Source organism: Globicephala melas, chromosome 9, assembly GCF_963455315.2.
Source record: "Globicephala melas chromosome 9, mGloMel1.2, whole genome shotgun sequence".
NCBI lineage: Eukaryota > Metazoa > Chordata > Mammalia > Artiodactyla > Delphinidae > Globicephala > Globicephala melas.
The window spans coordinates 13,728,240-13,751,618 of NC_083322.1; the positions used below are offsets into that span (position 1 = coordinate 13,728,240).

At 46.9% G+C, this 23,379-nt stretch overlaps 1 protein-coding gene across 1 annotated transcript in view; it reads right to left on the reverse strand.

Annotated features, from left to right (window-relative positions):
• The window catches only part of TBXAS1 (thromboxane A synthase 1), a 151,423-nt gene that overhangs the window by 46,513 nt on the left and 81,531 nt on the right, over window positions 1-23,379 (reverse strand). The window contains exons 6-9 of the mRNA XM_030853987.3: window positions 12,995-13,083; window positions 11,096-11,244; window positions 9,218-9,348; window positions 4,886-5,200 (exon numbers count right to left, since the gene is read on the reverse strand). Coding sequence (XP_030709847.1) covers window positions 4,886-5,200; window positions 9,218-9,348; window positions 11,096-11,244; window positions 12,995-13,083 — 684 coding nt within the window. The remainder of the gene's footprint in view (window positions 1-4,885; window positions 5,201-9,217; window positions 9,349-11,095; window positions 11,245-12,994; window positions 13,084-23,379) is intronic.

Below are 23,379 nucleotides of genomic sequence, written 5' to 3' on the forward strand. Positions count from 1 at the left end.
GAAAGGTGAGTGGGATTGCACAGCACAGAATTTGAAAGTGGGAGCTTCTAATCTGGACACCGTGGATTCCATGTACATGGGTGGACACACTGTTTTCTGGCCACCTAGCAGCCACTCACCCCACTTCTAGTAACGGGTTTAGGGACCCACTCCTCCTCCATTTGAGTTCTGGGTGGCTCCGGCGAGGCCCCTTCTGGGCACCAACTCCAGGGATGGGGAGTGACCCAGGTCTAAGCCAGTCAGAGCATCATATTCCCCTCAGCCCCGGTGATGGGCTGAGAGGCAGGCGCATGACCCAGTGTCTATCAGTGAGATGCTGCAAGACTTCCACTGAGAACCCCCAGGACAGAGACTCTTCCTTCATGCTGGACCTGAACCAGCTCTCCACTGCCCCTATCCTCAGCCCATGAAAAGATGAGAGGGACTTAAGGAAAACGTATCAGAGCAAGGGGTCTTCAGCCTGGAGAAGAGTTCTGCTGTCCTGAGTCGAGGAGGTCGGGGGGCGCTCCAAAAAACCGTTCCTAGAGACACGAGGCAGCCACCCGAGCATGGTGGCCGTCTGCTGACGCAGCACAATTGTTCCTTTGCCCTCTCTACCTACGTGAGCAAAGGAAAAGTAACTGGAGAGAGATGTCAGGGCACAGAGAGGGGACAGCAGAGGGAGTAGCCCCTGCGGGTGTGGCCAAGATGTGTGACTCCTGTGTGCCACTCAGATACTGCAAGGCATCATTGGTCAGCTCCAGCCACCTTGCCAGTACCCTGCTTAAGAGGGGTGGCTGCCACCAGGAGACCCCAGCACCCAGAAGCTGTGAGGCAGGAGCCCCTCCCCCATCAGGGAACTGTGGGCATATGGGGTGGTCGCAGGAGCCAGCCCTCTGAATAACGCCTGCATCCGTCCGCTTCATACCAGAGGCCACATACCTTCATACCACAGGGGAGGGGCTAGGAGAGGATTTAGGGATCTGTTAGAAGCCCCACCCCTGGGAGGAGATGGGGGTACAGGAGACACCGGGGAAGGAGGGGAAGGTGGGTGAAGAACAAACCACACCGCCTCCCCCAGACAGCTTCCTCAGGCCATAGGTCAGCCCGAGCTAAGGGGATGGACGGGCATTGAACTGGATCTGAGACTGAAGTTTTAGCCTGGACCAGACTGCTGAGTTATTTAAGGCCAAAGGGAACAGAAACCTCTGCGATCTGTCCGAAGTATCATCAAGGAAAGGGGATGAGATTTGTCAGAGCATATTTAAAAGAAATAATTGGAAAAAACACAAAAGGATTCCGTGTTCAGGATTCCATGTTCACTTAGTTCAGGCTGTTCAACATACTGGTTACACAGTTGTCTTGAGACCACTAGGGGAGATCCTGTCTAAGAACGGAGTGTGCCCAGCATGACTGGAGCTGAGAGAGGGGGAGAGACAGCAACCTGGGTCCCAGTGACGGAGTTTGAGCCCCTGCGTCAAGCCATACCTGAAGGCAGGCTTACTCTGCAGTTTTCAGTTACGTGGGTCAATAAACTCTCTGAGCCAGCCTCGGTTGAGTTTTCTATTACTGTCAGCAGAAAGAATCCTGATACAGTACACACATACATACTTTTTCTTGGGGAGAAAGCATAGCTTTTGTTGGATTCTCTAAGGGCATTGCTAAAAAAAAGGGTATGGCTCAGGGAAGAGAAACTCTAGAGCTCAAATCCAGTGACCTCATTGACAAATACAAGACCATCTAATGAGATGTGCAGAACTCTACAGGGATATCATGGAAGAACTAGGTCAGAACGTCCTTGGATGTAGGGTCTGGAGCCTGACTCTGGTATTAACTGGCACTCAGAAAATATTTGTTGAATGGAAACCAGCAGGAAAATTATCACAAGTCATACTTTACATGCAAATTTTCAGGAATATTTTCAGGAAAATATCTAATGTGTGAACATCTAAACTGCATTTCCATGTTCTGACAGATGGCCCATATTAACAGAACTCTGATTACAGAAAAAAGAAAAGAAAAGAAAAGAAAAAAAAGAACCTAAAATTATTTATTGCGTGTGTACCACGTGCAAGCTATACAACTTTTAACACTATTGTGACTACCAAATTTATTTTTTAAAAAGACCAGCTCTATATATTCCCATTTCTCAGAGACAGTCCCACCTGTTACCTAGAGAAAGAAAATGACCCAGGGGCTTTCATGGCTGGGGCAGGGCTTTGGACCCTGAGAGTCCAAGGCTGTATTCTCAAGGTGGAACCAGGGACCGCCTGCGTCAGAATCACCTGGGATGTGTATTTAAAATACAGGTTCCTGGGCCCTGGCCCAGACTTATGGAATGAGAATCTCTGCAGGAAGGGCCCTGGACTCTGCAACTTAGCAATCTTCCCAGATGATTTTATGTACACTAAAGTTTGAAAAACTTTACCTCCTGAAATCTGTTTGTTTGCCCATGTGCATTCCGCACAGCCCCACGGGAGGTCGTTCTCTGGGGAAAGAAGCCCCCATCCTAGGTTGGGGGGATTTGAAGGAAGCCAGGGTTTAGTGAGATCGTATCACCCTCCTTGAGGTCAAGGTCAGTCTAGGCCATGTCAGAGGTAAGGGGTTGTGTGCGTGAGGGCCTCTGAATGAAGGCCTATGGAAACCCTCCCTGTGCAGGTGAACATAACCAGTGTAGCTGGGGGGACAGACTCCCGGAGCCCCGAGCTCTGTGAATGACACCACACATTCTAGACCTGATTAGGTGCTACCTTCTGTTGCCCTGGAGAATTTCATTTGGAAGGAGGGATTGTTGAAATAGACATAACTTATTGTTTTATTTGGCAATTAAAGTCCCTGAAGGTGAGAATCATGGCTTCTACCTCTCAGAGCTGCTGTCCCCTCTCCAGGCCACTACCGTGTCCACTACATGGCTGACCACTCTCTAGATGCTTCCGAAGTCTTCAGTTTGACCGGCCTTCTGGTTTATTTGAGACCAGGGGGCTAAATTCCCTCTCCTGCCTTGACCGCCTTCCTGGGATAGCTGTCGGAGCTTCCTCTGGGAGGTCGCTCTCCCAAGTTCTGCAGACGTCTGACTTGGGTACAATTGACTCTGGGGGTGGGATTGATTGACTGAGGCCCATGCATGCCCCCCTTCCCCTGGCCACAACAGTCCGTTCAAGAATGGGCAGTGACTTAAGCATTCTGACCAGAGTGAACCTGATGACTCTTGCTGAGAATTTGGGGTCACAGGCTCTCTTTTCCATTGGTTATGAGCAAGGAAACCTGTAGTCCCAGGTGTTCTTAGCAGGCTGCTTGGGGCTTCAAGACGAGGGCACAACTGAGAGTGGGACCAGTATGAAGGAAGCACAAACAAGAAGTGGGGAGAAACTGGGACCTGAGTGCATCTTTGAGCCTCGATAAAGAGTTTCTTGAAGCCACATCTACCCCTTAGCTGCTCAGTGATTTGTATTAATAAGTACCTCCCTCCTTTTATGTGTGTATTTAAATCATTTGGGGTTGGGTTTTGTTTCCTGCCCGAATTGCATCCGAATATACCTTCAGCTCCCCTTATCTCTCTTGCAGTAATGTACCCCAGTCATCTTTGATCCTTCCTCCTTGACCTCCTCAACTGAAAAAACCCCACAACTACCTATGAAATGGGGTGAGACGGGTGGTGGAAGTAGGTAGTAGGGTTAATGGATTCATGGCTTGTTGAGACTCCATGCCCAAAGAATATTGATTAATAGATCAATGTCAACCTGCAGGGAAGACCTGTCCTGCTCAACATTTTAATCAATGACTTGGATGAAATAGGAGACATGCTTAGCAAGTCTCAGATGACACAGAGCCGGAGGAATTGCTAATATGACAGATGGTAGAATCAAGATTCGAAATTATTTTGGCTGACTTGCCCAATAATCAGGATAAATCGAAACTCTTGCACCTATGCTCAGAAGATCAATGGTCCAAGCAGTGGACTGGGGACACCGGGCTTGGCGGATGTCATAACGTCACAGAACTTTACGTGAACCATAAGCTCGTGGTGAGCCAGAAGTTGAGGCAATTAGTAACACAGGTAGTGCAGTTTCCAAAAGAAAGCCTCACCTTGCATCTACTTTCCCCAGTGGGATAAAGAAGTGGAATTTCCTGGGAAGCAGTTTTCAGCTCGATGTATGAAAAAAATTTCTGACGGTTCCAATAACGGAACAGGCCTCCTCCCAACATTGTGAATGTAATAGTCATTACATCAGAATGTACTAGAAAGATTTCTATTATGGTGGTCTTCCTTTTAAAGCACAGAGTTTTTAAATGACTTTCTTTAACAACTCATAAGTCAAAGCAGTACACACATAAGCAGAAAAAACAGTAGCCGAGCTCAGCACCTTTGGAAGTTTGCTTCCAGTCCAGCAAAGAGCAGCCCCATCTAAAAGGAATATCTAGAATCTGGACTTGGCCCCGTTTCACATCACTCCAATCACAGACCTATTCCTCAGCACTGCCCCCATCTCCATTCCGGCTTTGACTTGGTCCATCGTTAGGCCTGCTTCTGCCTTCCACTTGGCTCCATTTCCCGGCTCACATCCACCTCCCTGAGCATGAAGACCCCACAGACAGAGCATTGGGAAACCAGACCTCCTTCCCCATCCCTGATCGTTGACCCTGACTGCCCGGGACTCTGCAGCTTCTCTGAGCCAGGCTTGGTTTCATGGACCACCCCAGACCATGAAGGCATGGGACAATTTTTCTTTTCTTTTTTTTCTTTTTCCCTGTTGTTCTGAGCACTCCATTTTACTCGTTAACCCAGAGAGATTGGGAAGGCAGGCCATGGCATCCTTATAAACTTAGAATGTGATTTTAGCAAGATGGTTAGGAAAAATAAGTTTCACTTCTATGAACATACAATCGCATGGACAGCTGTACTCACATGTTTCTCGCTGAAATGGTCCACCTCTCTCAGAAGCTTCTTTTGGCAGTCAGGGTTGGTGGCCAGGAGGTAGGTGGCGAAAGAGAGAGTGTTAGTGATGATCTCGTAGCCGGCGATGAGGAAGATGAAGGCCTGGCCCACCACCTCATCCACAGTCAAAGGCTTGGACAGGAGTCTGGGCTGGTGTTGCTGGGAAGGGTTCACTCTGCATTCAGTGGCAGAGAAGACTTGCCCGACCATGTCAAAGTTCTCCACACCCACGGAGGTGGTGGAGTGTCGGGCATCCAGGACCATTTGGAGGAAATCTCTCCGCCTCTAAGGAACAAAAGAAGGAAGAGCATATTTTGGCCTTAGCGTCACATAAGAGAGGCTTCTTGGAGCACAAAAGAAGATGTGCACACGCAGCTTTTATTTATTTATTTATTAAAAATTTCTTATTTTTATTGAGGTGACATTGGTTTATAACATTATATAGGTTTCATGTGTAGGACACTCTATTTCCACTTCTTCTTTTTTTTTTTTTTGGCTGCGCAGCGTGTGGGATCTTAGTTCCCCAACCAGGGATGGAACCCACACCCCCTGCAGTGGAAGCACGGAATCTTAACCACTGGACTGCCAGGGAAGTCCACATGCAGCTTTTAAAGAGCTCGAGAGGAACGAGGATTTTCATTGCAGGGTTGTCTGAGAGGGAGAGAACCTGGAACCCCCCTGCCCATCCCTCACTGTGGCACTGGTTCAGAGACTAGCGCGGCCAGCAGCAGACTGTGATGCTGCCGTTACAGAGGATGAGGCTGCTCTATCTGGGCTGAGTCGAGAAGATGTTAAGCCACTTCGATAAGTAAAAAGAGCAAGTTGCCGGACAGTATACATAGGAGAATCTCATTTCTGTAAGAACAGAACATGGACAATATCTTTAATTATGTTTGTCCCTGCATAGAAAATGTTTAGCAACATCCATACGCCCCAGTTCACAGTGAGCTGAGGAGCTGGGAAAACCAAGGGGGCTTTTATTGTTTTTACTTTATCCGTGTTTGTATCGTTGGCTGGTTGGTCTTTCCAGCAAGAAAGCAACTGAAGCATCATATGGATTTAAATCGAAGCACGTGCTCCACTGTTCACTTCCCCACCGTCTAGGGCTTGCTTCTCACAGCAGGGAGTTAACAGGACCTGGGGGCGGGGGAGGGAACTAGCTTTGGTAAAGCCTGTCTTCAAAGTCTCCAGTCTGTATTTTGCATCCCTTAGCCTAGCCTCCTCATGTGGGTCCTTTTATCCTCAGTAATCTCCTACCCCATTTAAGCGGTTAGAGGTTTCTTACCATTTCCCCCTACCTTCCTTATCAGCAACCTGCATATTCTTTATATTTTTACTACCCCTAATGGTAGCAATGGAAGTGTTTACGTATGGCTTTAGGGTTGACAAAGTGTGTACCCGGCACATCCCATCTTTGAACAGCTCTTTGATGTGATGAGTGACAACCAATACGTTACTCTTTTCTGAAGTTTATGGGACTCAACAGCATAAGGGAGAACATTAGAACCACCAACAGAAAAAATGATAATTTCAGAGAACTTTACTTGTTGTATCATTGTCTCAACCGGTTGGCTTCTGAATTCCTATTGCATTAATAATCTATGTCACACACGTTAGCATCTGTTAAGGTGGTTGTTATGTCACGTGGGGTCGCTTGCGTCTCCAGGGCAGGATCCTGCCCCACCCCGCTCACACACCATGCCTGTACTGTGCCGAGCACATGTTAGCCATGCAGTAAATAACTCCACAGGTAAACATGCAACGCCCTACGTGCATTTTGAGGAAGGCTGTGTTGGATCTGCTCGCAACTGCGTGCTACTTGGAGCAGGAACCTTGGAGACATGAGGCGTTTGCGGCTCTACTGCTTCCCAGCTTTGTGACCTTGGGAGGTGTCTGCTGAGATTCCAGCAGGGCTCCCAGCTAAGCCTGTGGGTGGCAAGAACCTTGAGACTTAGGAGGCAGGGCCTCAGTGTCCTGCCAGTCTGCTTGGGTGGGAATGGCTGAAAGAATGGCCCTTTCCACCCTCTTTCCACCCTAGCCCTACTCGTTCTGCTTCCCAAATGGCATCCACAAGGGTTGGCTTTCCGCCAGCTGCCTTCCTGTTGCCTGGTCAACAACTGGGACTCTACCCCTGGTCCCGGGGCAGGGCACGATGGCACGCGTGGGAGGTGAACATCCTCTGCTCTGTCGGCTCCTGGATGCTATCTGGGGACCCCAGCGCATCCCCGGGCTCTCTCTTGGCCGGCACGTTTGAAACTCCTTGGGTGCGGTACAGCTGTGGTCCCTGAGGCTTGCTTGTGGCTTTGCTGGATTCGTGTGGGGGCAATGATGGGAGGGAGGGCACAGGCACATCCACACTGTTGGGTTTTCCCCGTGGCAGAGCTGCAGCTGGCAACCTTTCCTCTCATCCCGGCTCAGCCAGGCTGCTTCAGGGCTATGGAGCCTTACAGAAATCTGTCTTAACCTCCAGCTCCAGAGGCCAGAGGAAAGGGCTGCTCTCTGGGGCCTGTGCACTGGAGAGGAGCATTAGTGTAGATGGGTTTCTTTTGTTTGCACTGCATCACGGAGGCTATTTGAACACTGCCCATTTAGGACTGCAACAGTGCTGGTTTATGGTTATATCCAAGAGAAATATGCACCCTGATAGATGTAGGTGTCTAATCCACCCATCGGCCAGAGCTTAGGAAAATATTTACCTTTTAACATCTGTGCTGCATTTTCCACTGCGCAAACACACATCTGCTTGATGGAATGTCTACAGAGTTTAGATGGGTTTAAAGCAAGTTTTCTTAGTAACCATATAGCTCTGTCTTGACACGGGCAGTCCTGGATTTGTGGTTGGGAGGTTTTTCTCAGATCAGCTCATTGTTTGAAACAAATAGCTCTCGAGTTTATAAAAGGAAAAGCTTGAGGCGATCCCAGTAATTGGACCTTTAATAACCCCTCACCTCTTAGTAAGCTATTTGGTGCAACGGGGTTAGAATTTTCAGCCTGATTCTACAACCAGTGGGTTTCAGGCTGGGGGCGGGGTGTGTGACAAACCCCATATGCGTGAAGGAGGACCTTCACCGCAATACTAAGGTTTGAGAATGGGACTTCCCTCGCCACTCCTTCCCCGGGCTCCATCCTCACCCTGGAGAGGCATGAACCTGGATGAGAACGGTCTGTCCTTTTAGACGGCAGAGCTGGGCCAGGGACACCAGGGAGCTGATTCTTCCCACACCTCTAAGGGCGGCAGGTTGAGTTCTCAGTGGTTTGGGGCCAAAGGGCTGTGAGCTCGTCTGCACCTGTGAGCTTCCGTCACCTTCTGGTCTAGGACACGTTGGCTGCACAGGATCCAGAAAGTGAAGCCGGGCAGGCCGAGGCTGTGCCTGAGGCTGCTCCGTGCTCCCAGCCACTAACTGAGCCCTGATCTCCCGCTCGGCCAACGCTGCAGCGCTGGCCCTCCGTCCCCCGCTTGGTGATCCCCCCGAGCCGCCCAGTCTCTGAGAAAACACGCCACAGCTACATCTGACACAAGTCAGCTCAGGAAGACACTTCAGCCTTGTTTCTTCCTTTTACGTGGTTTCCTTGACTGCAGTAAGGGCCATAAAGAATAGCATTATACATGCATGAGCACAGGCAATATTGAAATTCTTTTCCTTAACGCTGAAAACTCCTATTTCTATTCTCAGCCAAGTTCAGTCAACAAATATTTACTCGATTCCTACTGTGAGCCAAGCATAGGGCAAGTCTTCAAGGAGGAAAGCGATTTCTAGGTCTCAGTGAAGCACGCGAAGCCCTCAACCACGCATTTTGCAGCAACGCCCTCCACGCAGAAAGGGAACGCGGGGCTGGTGACAGCTGCCTGAACTCCCCTCTAATGATGATGCTGTTGGTGCTGTAGAGCCCCATCTTGCTGTTTTTCAATATAAAGAATACACCGATGAAAAACACGTGGGCGAATTTACCCAGAAAACTCTCTGAGGCTGCCCGTAACCTGGGCTGGGAGTGATGCTTGAAATAGGGAGGCCCGTGGGCTTGGGGGAGGACAGCTTGAATTCTACTCGCCTGGGTCAGAGTGTGGACAGATTGCTCTGGGCTTCTCCCCACCGCCCTTCCTGCTTGCTTTCACCTTTCTCTCCTTATTTACCCCTCCTCACTGCCCCGCCTCGGCCGCCCCGGCAAGCTCTAAGGGGTAGGCCACCGAAGGACAGCATGGCGTGGGTGTGTGGGGTTGGGACTGGAGGGAGAGAAAACAGACAGCGACGCCAGCTTAGCTTCTACTCCATTTCGATGCTGTGTCCTATTAAAATACGTTACCTCGTCTGCTGCTTGCTGGTCCCGCAAGGCCATCACATTCCTAATGAGTTTGTTAAAAAAGCCATTCAGTTCATCTCGGTTCTTATTGGGCAAAATCCGGGCCAGTGGGACCATTATGGATGGAAATGATACTTGAAAGAGAAAAACAAAAGTGGCATTGAAAAGGGGGTGAGAATAAACCAGGGCTATTAGATGCCTGTTGCCAGGAAGCGAGCCCTGGCCTTGAATCGGTCTTTTGAAGGCCTCTCTTCCCCTCTGAACTGCCGCTGCTCCGAGCAGGGTTCTATCTTATTCTACCTCGGGACTCCTTCCCCTTCCTTGCCATAGTAAGCCCTTCATAAACGTCTGTACAGTTGAATCCCCACTTCCATCTACCCCTCAAGTCTCATGCTTATAAGTTAATTTCCCAGGTCCTAGAGATGAGGGTCCAAGGTCTTTGTACTTCATCAGGAAAGAACAGATTGCAGGCCATGTTTCAAGTCTTAGCAAGCAGTAGAAGCCGATCTACTTACTTAACTTTCTGGTCATTTGCATTTTTTGTTTTTCCTTTGGATCATTTTCCCCAGAGCTGCCACCTGAATTGTCTCTAAGAGCTGCCGCTGCAGCTGCTGACAAGGATGCCGGCCTCGTCCCCTGTGGGCACGTCCCTGCACACCACGTGCAGCCTGTGCCCTTGCCACCATGCCCTGGGCATGACAGGCCTCCATGACGAGGCTCCCCGGGTCAGGGACACTTGTCCCCTCTTGGACGGTAGCCTGGGCCGTGGGCCAAGCCCGTCTCTGGGGAGCTCAGCTCAGTTCAGCTCCTCAGCCTTCACGGTGGGCCTACTGTGCACAGGCATGTGTGGGAGCCGGGTGGGAGGACCCTAATGGACCCACACCGGTCTCAGGATGCTCCGCCCCTTTTCAACAGCGGGAGCCTGAACCAAAGTGACGCAGCAGGGAGGGAGGGCTTGGAGTGGCAGCAGCCATGGAACAACGGACCCACCTGCCCTGCAGGCACTCCATGGTTGACGGCGAGGGCATTTCCCTGGAGTGCAGAGGGTGAGGGGCGAAGGAGGAGGCTGCTTGGACCCCCAGAGCGACAACTCCTACGATGTCAGTGCAGAGCAGAGGGAGGCGACAGGGGCTTCCACAGAAATTGACTCAGAAATGGGAATGAAACTAACCAAGGAATGAATAGAATTTACCAGCCCAGCAGAATGGTTAGGAATCATGGCAATAATCAATAACCATAATAACAACACTTCATTGCTTCCATAAGAAGCAAGAAGGTACCGGAATTGGCCAGAGGGTAAAAACTCACTTCTAAAACAGAAATAAAATAAATGGACTGGTCTCCACAGCATTCGGTAATCTGCTAGTCACCCATCACATATGATTTCTAATTCACTCTGCGTTGGCTTCAAGCAGAGAAGGGTTCTAAGGAGGAATCTGCTGGGGGTGAGAAACATGCCCTAGAAAATGAAAGGTTTGGGTTCCAGTCTTGGCTCTGCCTTTCTAAGCCTCAGTTTTCTCATCTGTAAAGTGGGGAGGAGAATGCCTTCCTGATGGGGTGAAAACCAGCACTAACAGAGGCGATGCAGGCGAAGCGCTCAGCCCGGTGCACGGCGGCCATGCTCGCTAAGGCAGTGATGAGCCAGGCCAGGGCTACCTGTGTTGGTAATAAGTAGCGCCAGACTGGTGCAGAGGAGCCTGGGCGGCTCCAGGAAAACAGGGGCTCTGCAGGGCAGACTCTGCAGGGTGACTCTCAGAGACACCCTGAGTACCCTCTCCAGGTGGCAGGGGCTGAGCCCCGAAGCTGCCTGGGGCCACCGGGGTGTCACGGGGTCTGCCCAACTTGCCCAGTTTACCCCCCCTCCACAGGAGCTGCGCTTACAGATTAAAACCAGGATCGGTTTGGGGATGGAGGTTGCGAAGAAGCGCCGGCAGTGCTTCACAAAGGGGTGCCCGGGAGCCTTCTGGGAGTTCACCTGGGCGCCAAAGGCGACGCTGGCAACCACATCTGTGGTGTAGCAGCAGTAGCACCTGTGGGAGAGAGAACAGTTTGCGTTTGGAAAGGACTCAGCCACGGGCCTCCCCATCCTACGCACTCCTGGAGGGGCACGACTCCATCGTCTACCTGTTTGAAAGGGGAGCTTCTGGCAGATCCGAAGCGAGGTGGTGGGAGAGCAGCCCCCAGGATTAGATCCTGGGGGCATGAGAGCAGAATTTGAGGGGGAAACATAAACACATAACAGCCCATCTAGACAAAGTTGGGGGAGGGGAGGAGAGCCTCAGGTATTCAACTTTCAGCCTTCCGGTAGCTGCAAACCGGACTCAGTCAAAACCAAGACGTACACTTTACATTTTCCTCCCCAGGAAGGAGGGAAAACACTTGACCCGAAGCCTATGTGCTTTACAGAGGCCTTGCAGAGGCGATCCAAGGCCAGGGCCTAACGACTGATGGATGTACAGCAAATTGTGATTGATGAAATTCACAGCCTGGTTTTCTAGTTTTATTAGCTCTGTCTCCCTCTTCTTCCTAGTGATTTTACAGTTTTCGTAAGAGCAACAAACAAAAAACCGGGGCCCTTTTAGGCTCAAATAAATACAAGACAAACTTTGGTACCAGCTTCGTGAGCATATGTATATTATTATAGGAAACACACATTGCACTTTAGAAACAAACACGAGGAAAAGGGTCTGGCAGTAGCTTCAGAAAAATTAACCTCTTAGGCTCTAGGAAACCTGCCCCCCAAATGGCCCTTTTAAGCTAGAATAATTCTTTTTTGCTATGTCATAGGGGTAGCAGGTTGCTTGTAAAAGGCTCACACGGGGTGTTCATATCCTTTTGTAATGAAAAGGTCTGTTTTTCTGGCTTGAGGTAGGCGCATGCTTAGTTCCTTTTCTTCACAAATCCTATAACCAATCACTTATCGTCAAGGACTACACGACATTCCTCCGGGTGACGTCTTTTATTCTGACTGTTTTTACTGAAAACGTTTCTATAATCGATGACACATTTCCCTGTGACAGCAAAAACAAGAATTCGACTACTGAATGTGATTTCTTCTGATCCTAACTGTTGACGATGTAAAGGTTTTAAGAGTTGTTTACTTTGTTTTTATGGCTGCTGGGCCCATCTTTTCTTTATCCAACTCACCATCTCATGACCAGAGAGAATGTAGAGGAGAGAGTTTTGTAAACAATACGGTAGAATGTAAATGCTGGTGATGATTATGTTATTATTTTATTAACAATGATAATAAGAGCGAGTTGGCTTCTGGCTAATCTGCTGTGTGACTCTTCATCTGGTATAAACCATAATTTAGCACAGGACAATTAGGCAAAAAGCCAGACAGTCAGTCGTTTAAACTGAGGGCCCACCACTAAGTCCTGGCTTCTAGCCTGAGGCGTGCCACCGTTTTTCTTGAATTAAAAATGCATGGACTCCTCCCCCCCAACCCCCCGCCCCCCAGGACCCTGTCCTTTCTGCCCAGACATATCTTGCCCACTCCTGGGTCTATAGAGGTCGGAGGGCAAGTCCACCCACAAAACACTGCCCACTCAGGGTTCCCTCCACAAGCCACCACCCCCTGGGCTTCGTCTGCGTTTGCTTCACATTTTCCGTGGGTTTCATTTCTTCTTCTCAGTCCACCCATACTTTTAGGAGCTTCTAGCATTTCCATAGTTTGCTGGTCCCAAGGTAATTGTCTGGCAATTACGTACAGTTACAAGAAGCAGCAATTCAAACGCGTGATTTCTCATCTGTAATGTAGCCACGCGGCGCCCTTACCTCTGGATGTCGAAAGCGTCCCTGGATTCTGCGTAGTGCTTTAAGTGGGCCAGGAGCAGGTCGCAGGCTTGTCTGATCAGAGGTATCATCTGATAGCAGATAACAGAGGTGTAATTAGGACACCATGCAGGGAGCACACCTAAATTAGCTGCAGATGAAGAGGTTATATGCGGTGCTTCCCGGAAAAATGGTCATCGTTTCGAATGTAGCTTTCACGCACCTAAGATTCAAGAGGAAGATCTAATACTCACAAATATTATAAAATACGATCGCTGTAAACGTCTATTTTAGTTGAAGCAATCTGTTTTTTTTTTTGAAAGCAAAAAGAAGGAAGGATTTAGAGTAAATACTGTGAAATAATTATGAAAATGATCATTAAATGCTTAGAAATGAGACTCAGTACTCAGTTTCGTGACATTTGGTTAGTATTAGAGAGTAAATAGGCCACAATCCATATGTACCAACTCTGGAATTAGCCCAAATCCCTGTTTGCTTGGTTCCAATTATACTTCAGATCCTCCACTAGCATATAGAATCTCAGTATTGAAAGGAACCTAAGGTCGTCCATTTCAACTTCTTGTTCAGTACGAAAGTCATTTGTACAGCATGTGGATGGACGGTTATTCACTTCTGCTTAAGCTGTTCAAACCTTCAAATATAGGGAACCCTGGACTTTAAAAGCCTTCAGTGCCCATGCAGGACAACTACTGAATTTCTTTTTTTAATACTAAAATGTCTTTATTATGGAAAACACCTAACATTCACACAGAAAGAAAGAATGGTATTATGAACGTTCATGTAGCTGTGATGCACCTTCAACAAATTTCGGTCTCATTTTGGCTACCCACTACATTGACCCCAAAAGTCCGGCTTGAGTGGGTGGAATTCTTTGTGGAGCCTGATGGGCACGCACGTGACCTTTTATTCTCTCCTGTATGTTTGAAAAGCCAAGTCGGAAACGACGAGGGGAATCTTTTTTTTTTTTAACATCTATTTATTTATTTATTTATTTTAAACATCTTTATTGAGGTATAATTGCTTTACAATGTTGTGTTAGTTTCTGCTGTATAACAAAGTGAGTCAGCTATACGTATACATATGTCCCCATATCCCCTCCCTCTTACGTCTCCCTCCCACCCTCCCTATCCCACCCCTCTAGGTGGTCACAAAGCACGGAGCTGATCTCCCTGTGCTATGCGGCTGCTTCCCACTAGCTATCTATTTTGGTAGTGTATATATAAGTCTATGCCACTCTCTCACTTCGTCCCAGCTTACCCTTCCTTCTCCCCGTGTCCTCAAGTCCATTCTCTACGTCTGCATCTTTATTCCTATCCTGCCCCTAGGTTCATCAGAACCAGTTTTTTGTTTTTTTTTTAGATTCCATATATACATGTTAGCATATGGTATTTGTTTTACTCTTTCTGACTTACTCCACTCTGTCTGACAGACTCTAGGTCCATCCACCTCACTACAAATAACTCAATTTCGTTTCTCTTTATGGCTGCGGAATCCTTTTAACCAGTGTACATTATGGGCAAACATTGTAGCTAGAGAAACATGCTGTGAGACATTGTCCTGAGCATTTCTTATGGAAAACATACTTTGAAATGTTACTTACGTTTAGAGTTTACTTTTTTGATACCAAAATATCAGTTCCTGAGATCAGGAGAGACTTTTGTCTGTTTGTTCATTTTTGTATCCCCAGCACTAAGAACAGCACTTGGTATATAGTAAAAATGGAAACAGCATTTCAGGTGCAATCCCGTAAATCGTAAATGGATCCCTTCCCTGCAAGTCAGTTGCAAAGCCAGGGGTACGTGTTGACTTTTTGAGAAGACACATAACACAGACAAATATTGACATTCAGGTCAATGAAAACCACAAGGTTTCTTTCCATGAGTCATCATCACGTGCAGTTGATTTTTTGACCCTTGAGGGTCCATTCGTTGGAAAGGCTTTACACTGACCTAACACGTATTGCTGTAGAAAGTTGTCCCACCATCTGTTCTGAGCAGAGCCATCTCTTACCTGCCCTGAGACAGTCAGGTGATTGGAGGGGCCCAGCAGGGGGGCCGGCCTGGGCTGCTGCTGCCTGAGGCTGGAGGATCACAGGGTCTCGTTGGACCCCTCCTTCCTATGGCCCCCTCCAAGCCAGCCCCATGTGCTCTGGGATGTAAGGAAAGTACTGTGTCCCCAGGGACCCCACTGCTGGCTGTGGGAGTTGGTCCTGAGAAGCAGAAGGGGCGCCCCTGTTGAGTGAGACTGAGTGAACTAGTCTGAGTTCAGGGCTCCATGGCCCGGGGCGGGGACAGTAGCCTGGGTGGCACCTATGGGCAGCTGGTCAAGGAGCAGATGTGCAAAGCAGAACACACCTACACACCCAGTGGAGGGATGGCAGAGCGTCTGAGACCCTCCCCTTGTATTTTGTTGCCGGGACTCTTAGAGGGAGTATCTGGAGAGGAAATCTGGGGAAAAAGAACTTTCTGCTCATCAAGCCATAAGGGCTTAGAGCACTGGGGTGATGGTACTCAGTGTGGGTGGACCAAGGGTGTGCTCACACATTCAAATGTCATCTCCTGTGTCCCTGGCTATTCCTTCTTTGTTCCATTTGAAATTTGGTCAGTGTGCCTTCTAAGCCTTTAGTTTGTTGCTATGTACACAGGATCGGACACAGAGCTGTGGCCCTCCACTAGACTTTAGGCAGCCACGGAATTGGTCAGTATCACTGTTTCCAGCTCTTTGGTCAGCTGTGCATGAACCTAAATAAATAGCCCACCAGGCAGCATCTTATCAATGTCAGTGGCGGAGGACTTGTCAAGTAATTTGCCAGAACAGAAGTATAATTTACCTCATCTACCTATCCTGAAGTCAGCTCAAAAAAAAAGAAAAGGAAAAAATGAGGATGACTATCCTGAATTACTATCTTGGTAATTCTGAGCGGACGCTTATGACTGCTGCATTCTTTTCTAAATTCTCACAAGCCATCAATTTAATAATCCATCAGTGCAAAAGTGTGGGCAAACGGGTCACTTCTAGTAGCCTCTAGGCTTTTACTCTCAGTAAATCTCTGACTAACTTAATGCTGGAGAAGTTAGTACTATCTAAGTCACATTTCTACGACTCGCTCACTGACTACATTCCTTCCATTATTTTAATAAAATTAGCGGTACAAGTGAACTCTACCTTAATGCAATCTCATATACCAAAATGTCTTTTAGATTTATTTCAGAGGGATAGTAACATGGTCAAACGAAGAATACTGTTTGAAAGGAAGTCTCTTTAGATATCAAACTTGAAGCTTCTTTCATGCAACAAAACTGGGATGCAACATAAAATTTGATTTACACGCAGCTCTTCAGAAGCATGCCCTGTGTATAAAGAGGTAAAGAGGGGTCTCTCCATATTGAATCCAATCGTATGCCTGGACAGTGCAAAGTGGAGGCTGGACCAGCTGCCCACCATCAGTTCTTCTGTGTGCTGTGATTAGCATGCTTTGTTGTCGGCTGGCGTGATTATAATTTCTACCACACTCTGCCTGCTGTCTGTTGAGCTGAATGGATAATGACATTTTTATTTAGGTTAATGTGATATGAGATGGGGCATGTACTATGAAAAATGTTTTAAAAAGCGATGCAGAGAAAATATTGTAAGACACTGGAGCATGATCTGTATGTTGGACAATACCATCACTTCAGGTTTGCTTCCTTGCCTTATACCCAAGCAGTTATGGAATATTTACTCTTACACGAGTTGCATACAAACAAAAGCTCTCTTTGATGGGCTTGCAATCATCTTTATACAATCCACAAACCCCACAGTTATTCCCCTAGATTTGCAGACAAGCAGGCATAGGTGGCTTGTGCAAACACACATGCACAGATGAATGCACAATGCTATCATTACACAGATCTTAACAAAAGACTCTCATTTGGTTGCTCTGTTTCATCTTCTTTGTAGGATAATGAGTGAGTTCTATTTTTATTTTTTCCACATTTTTTTCCTAATGCACATATGTTATATTCATAATCAGAAAAAATATTAATGTTATTAATTTTTAAATTAATGATTAAAAAGAATGATTTGGGGGAAGGATTATAGTCCAGCAGCCAAGCCTGGGGATAAAGTTTCCCATTTTGCATCTCTCACCTCTCACATTGGTTATCTTTTTCTTTTTTTTTTTTTTAATTTATTTATTTTTGGTTGTATTGGGTCTTTGTTTCTGTGTGAGGGCTTTCTCTAGTTGCTGCGAGCGGGGGCCTCTCTTAATCGCGATGCGCGGGCCTCTGACTGTCGCGGCCTCTCTTGTTGTGGAGCACAGGCTGCAGACACGCAGGCTCAGTAGTTGTGGCTCGCGGGCTCAGTAGTTGTGGCTCACAGGCCTAGTTGCTCCGCGGCACGTGGGATCTTCCCAGACCAGGGCTCGAACCCGTGTCCCCTGCCTTGGCAGGCAGACTCTCAACCACTGCGCCACCAGGGAAGCCCCCTGGTTATCTCTTTTCTAGATGATGCTGAGTGTACGGATGGTCAGATTTTTGGTAACTAGCAGTAACCATCAAGGGAAAAGCAACATCCGCAGCCTGGGAAGGAAATTCCCCAAGGAAGGAAGTCCTTGCTCACCTGGAGTTTACTGTATAATTGCTTAGTTAAAAAAAAAAATGGAATCTTTACTGACTGAGTCTGAGGAAGTGTGAATCAAGGTGTAGACAGAGGACAATAGAGTTAATTCCAGGAGGTAGAGAGGTCTTCTCGAGGCTAAGACTCTGAAGTTGTAAAATACACTTGGCCTGGGGAGAGAGAACACTCAAAGCCAATAATTAGGTTTCCTCTCCTTGGCACTGTCTAGTTGTGTGATGGGCAAATAGCTTAACCTCAATAAGTCTATTTATTCATCTGCAAAATGGGAATAATAATACCTCTGTTGAAGAGTTGTATCCAAGATTAGAAACAAAATGTGTGCAAGTTTTAGAAGGCAGTGAGTGTTCCGAGCCTGGCGGCTGTCCTCTGGAAGAGTCCCATGCTCCCAGACTGGTTGGGGTGCCCCGCATCATTGTCTCTTCTCTTCTTCCACGCGGGCAGTGTCCTATTGGATCCACCTGTCTTGCCTCACCATGTTAACATCACTTCCTCTCTTACATCTGTCCCTGCATCTTTTTCTCCCTAGGGACCACTCTCATTCAGGCTTTGCTGCCTGTAGCCTGGAACATAGCTATCATCTATGAGGCATCATCTATGAGATCATCTATGGGATTCTTGAGAACAAGGACAATATCTTAAGCATCTTTATAGTCTGAGTACCTTGTGTAGTGCCTGGCACATAGGTGTACTAAGAAAACAATTTTTGAAAGTGCCTCCTGTCTTTTCACTTTCTAATCCATCCTGTACTCAGTCACCAGATTGGTCTTCTGAAAATACTTGTCATCTGAGCAATGTTTTGTTAAAATTCTTTGGAGATTCCCACTGACTTAGGGATCGCATGTTGGAGCCTTTACTGCCCCCAACTAGGAAGCTGCCTGCTCTTAGGACATAGAACAAGCTTCTTATCCTACCCTCCAAAGCCCGCTAAGAACTGAATCCTGCCAATAACCATGTGAGTAAGCTTAGAAACAGATCTCCTCCCAGTTAAGACTTCAGATGAGATCACTGCCCAGGCCAACAGCTTGACTACTTGACCTTGATGCAGAGGCACCCAGCTAAGCCATGCACAGATTCCTGACCCACAGAAGCAATGAGCTAATAAAGGGTTGTTGTTTTAAGCTAAGTTTTGGGGTAATCCGTTACACAGAAAGAGATAACTAATACACTTTCAATGACACCCTCTTCTGGCAACTGTTGTATGTTGTCATGTATTATTGAAGTTTTTGGTATTTGCTCTGTTAGAAATGAGCACAGTGCAACACATTCAGTTGATTCTGTAGAACAGGATGACTGAATATTCCTTGAGGGCCTTGACATAGAAGGTGTGCAAGAAACGTTAACAGAGTGAGGTGCTCTTTCCATTGCAGCATGAATGCAGTGCAGTTTGCTGGGAGCTGGTCCTGAATGAAAGACCTGAGACCCATGCTGGTTCTACCTCTTACTTTGGACAAGTCGTTTGAATCTCTCTGAACTTGAGTCCTCACTCACTCCCAACTGAGGGGCTATTTGCAATGAGCTGCAGAGTCCCTTTCCATGGACACGCTAGGATTCCGAGGTCACTAAGCAGCAGCTGAGACAGTTGCTTGGGGACCATGGAAAGAGCAGGCAGCTTCCTAGTTGGGGGCAGTAAAGCCTCCAGCAATGCCATCCCTAAGAAGGCCTTTTGGCATCTGTTTGACGCACTGACTTCAGAATTACATAAAGATCTAAAAGGCAGAATCTGATTATATTTATGCTTACATAATTTAATAAAAGTGAGACTCCAGATCCACTGACTCCTGGCTTGTTGCTTTTTTCTCCAAAATCAGCATCCACATTCCTTTTGCTCCTTAGTTAATTAACTTCTAGGTTATAATTTTGCTCAATGCAGCTCTGATGCCATGAACTTGAAAAGCAAGCAAACACGCACAGTTAAGCCTCTGGAGCTCCTGGAAGTTTGCGGAATGGAGTCAGCCTGAGTGCTGGGGGGAGACACGTTTCCTGAGCAGGGAGAGTGTCTCTCCTGTGTCAACTCAGACTTCTAAACTGAGATGCCCACCCCCCCTTCCACCCCCCCACATGGATGGTGCGTAGGCTGGGTGCCGCACCTGTCCATACACGAAGAGAGATTCAGAGAAGAGCCCGAGCAGAGGCTGCCACTCTGAGATCAAACACGGCCCCTGGGAGCCACCCGCCTGGGGGCCACGGCAGAGCAGAGACTCCAGAGGGACCACTTGCGGTTTCCCTGCTCCGCCCCAGGGTCCAGGGGACGTCTGGCATCTTGGAGGCTAAACAGCTGAAGTGGAAGCCCTCTTCCTTACTCCCCGCCGCTTTCAAGGATTTAATAGCTCCTCACTCTACAGTGAAGTTTGTACCAAGCCTTCCCCTGACACAGAACAGCCGACTCCATGCCTCTAAGTCTTCTTCCAGTTTCTCCTCACTAATCCCTTCCACGTACGCCGTGTTCCAGCCAATTTGTACTGCTCTAGTCCCTGAACACACCCTGTACTTTCTGTCTAGATGCCTTTGTTCCTGCCGCTTATTCCACCTGCAACGCACCTTCTCCCTCCGTCAAAACTCAGCAAGATCTTCAGGGCTCAGTTCCAATGCTGCTCCCCGCCCTGCCCCCTAAAGTGGTTTCTGATGCTCAAGAGAAGATGTGCGCTCTGTCACTGTCCTGGTAATAATGCAGGAGTTTCTGCACCTTCTACATTATAAACCCCTTAAAGACAGGAGCTGATAAATATTGGTTGAATTTTATGAATTTAATGTTTCATTCTGTTTGGCATTCTTAGACCTGTTTATAATGCTGTTTAGGAACTCATCAGAGGGGGGATTTTCTGAATAAATAAGGGTCAGCTAATGGAGATGGGAGATGGTGTGTAAACATATTGTTGGATTAGAAAATAGAAAAGTAATATGTTAGAGTGCTCTAAACTGGTGACTAATAAATGTAAAATTAATACCAGTTAACGAAACTTGTAGCCTCCTTCTGCCACCCAGATATTAAAAATATCCATGACTTATTTTATGCAAAATCTCCCGCTGGTAAGTATCAGCTCTAGCCGTCTAGGTGAATAATCAAGTGTCATTTCTAATAAGTCAGTGGCTCCTGTCAAGAGTTGTAACCAATGAGAACTCACCCTGATGAGGTGGTGGCCACTGGTGTTGCCAAGCAACAAGCAAGCTGGGAGGCACGTTTAGATGCTCTTTTAGATTTAACCAGCGGCAAGTCAGAGTGACATTATGATGCTGGCAAAGGAAAACCAAATTATAACCCAGGATGGGGTGCCCATGATGAAGAGTATGTTTTCTTTTGAATGCAAATGGAAAAGGAACATGTTTAACCAGAATTTAAACAGTCCATCGTTATACCAGTTTTAATTAGGAGACTAGGTGTCAGTGGAATACAACTGTGCTGCAGGATAATGGTCTCTTGCTGCTAGATAAATACCTAGACGTTCTGGAAACTGGGCAACTGGTCAGGCAGGGACAATGTATTTTTGGACTCTGAAGTATTTATTACCACAGCCATACTTGGTTATAATGACTTTCATTTTTATTGTCTGGAAGGATTAAGAAATAAAAGCAAATATTAAAAATAGGCTTCTGGAGGCAGATGCAGCCCAGAGAAAGCTGCTTGCTCCAACATTGCAGGAAGACCATGTTCTGTGACAGAAGCCCTCGTGCGTGATTGTCTGAAGCGTTTACAGTGAAAATTTAAAGGCCAAACTAAACTGTGATGATGACTGTAATTCTGCAAAGACTTTTGCTCTGAAATGGTCATGGCTAGGCATTTACTCATAAGCTGGCCAGATCAACTTAAATTTTTAAAAATTGTAGTCATCCCCGAGCAATATGTCTTCTCCAAGGCAGAAAAGGCCTAGAGGGAATAATAACCACATCTGTCTCCGTCTTTAAGATTCGTACATTATTGACTGTGTCTTCCTGACAGGAAACATCTGGATGAAAGTGAAAACTTAGGCATTGAGCTGGATCAGCAGTGACTGGGAGGGATACCAGCCTTCCCTGTAGGTCTGATTTTTCTGACTTTTCTTTCTTTCTTTCTTTCTTTTTTTTTTAAAAATAGTCTGGTCAATCAAGATTTTATTATGTGCGATTTAAAGGTCATTAAAAATGCTGAAGCTAATTCTTTTTTTCTGGCTGCGTTGGGTCTTCTATGCTGCGCGCGGGCTTCTCATTGCGGTGGCTTCTCTTGTTCTGGAGCACAGGCTCTAGGCGCTCGGGCTTCAGTAGTTGTGGCGCGTGGGCTCAGTAGTTGTGGCTCGCGGGCTCTAGAGTGCAGGCTCAGTAGCTGTGGTGCATGGGCTTAGCTGCTCCACAGCATGTGGGATCTTCCCAGACCAGGGCTTGAACCCATGTCTCCTGCATTGGCAGACGGGTTCTTAACCACTGCGCCACTAGGGAAGTCTAGTCTGACTTTTCTTTAGCTGAGTCCCCATGTGCAGAGATATGATTTGCTCTTACTCTTGGGTGACACACACAGCCAGCTTCAGGCTCTCCTGTTTGGAGCTGCCAGTTCTCTTCTATCCACTCAGTGGGTCACCATCAGCTTAGTTCTCTGGACAAATGAGCAAATGTCCACCACTTTTATGGGGCTTTGAGGACTGAGAAGATTTGAGCTGCCGTATTGGGTTGGATCTGTGGTCCATCCAATGTGGAGCTTGGTCTCTGCTAGAAGTACTTGGTAATGGAGTTCCCCATGCATCTGCCTCCAAAGGCATGGTGCTCAAAAGCCTCACTTCTCTCAGTAGCCGACTATGATATTAACGCCCCATGTTTTCACTTATTGAAAACTTATTTGAACCCAGAATAAACAAAATTAACCAGACTTATTTACTGCAGTTTTCCCCCCAAACTTTTAATATGCACAGTGAATCCCTATGTGTAGAGGAAGCCCGTTTACAATATTTTACTGAATTAGATGACCATGGGGCCTTTCCAATCCTCAATTTCAAATCCTTTTCCCTGGTAGTTATTCATAGCTTGAAGTTCGTCATCATATAAGTACGGTTTACATGCTTTTCTCCTAAATGTATTATTTTAGTCTTGCTTACACTGAAGGTTATCTGACACTTTTGTGCTGACTTACACAATCTTAGAAGAGTCTTAGAAACTTACTCCAACTGATTTAATATTTTTCAAACCAGAAGAACTTAGAGAAATATACAAATGCATAAATTTCATGGTCGTCTCCCTCTCTCAGATGAATTATAAAATTTAAAAATAAAATTAGTGCTAACCCGGGTCCCCAGGGAATCCCCTTATTTATGTATTTCCTCAGAGAAGGATTAATTCAGCCCCAGTTTTGTTTCTTGAAACTAAATTTTTTACTTCCTGACCCATAATAAATTTTTACACAATCCCAGCGTTACTTATTAATAGTCTTTGGTAAAGAATCTAGCAAAAGAGTCTGTAAAAATCCAAGTCCACTGGTTGCCCCTTTAAAAACAATTAACCTCTTAGGAGATGGGGTGAAAATTCCGATAGGCTAATCAGACAGAATTTTCCCTAATAAAAAAATCAGTTGTTTTCCCAGCAATGCTCAGCCATCCTTTCCTATAAATCCCAATAACTTGTCTGTCACTGGACTCTGATTTTGATGGTCTCTTCCGGGATCAGGAATGCACCAGTCAAATTCTCACTGGTTCTCTATCTCTCTATATTATCCCTGGTAAGACATAAACCCAAAACCAATTTTATTTTAAATAAAACCATGGATTCATGATAGAATGCTAATTTTAAAGTAA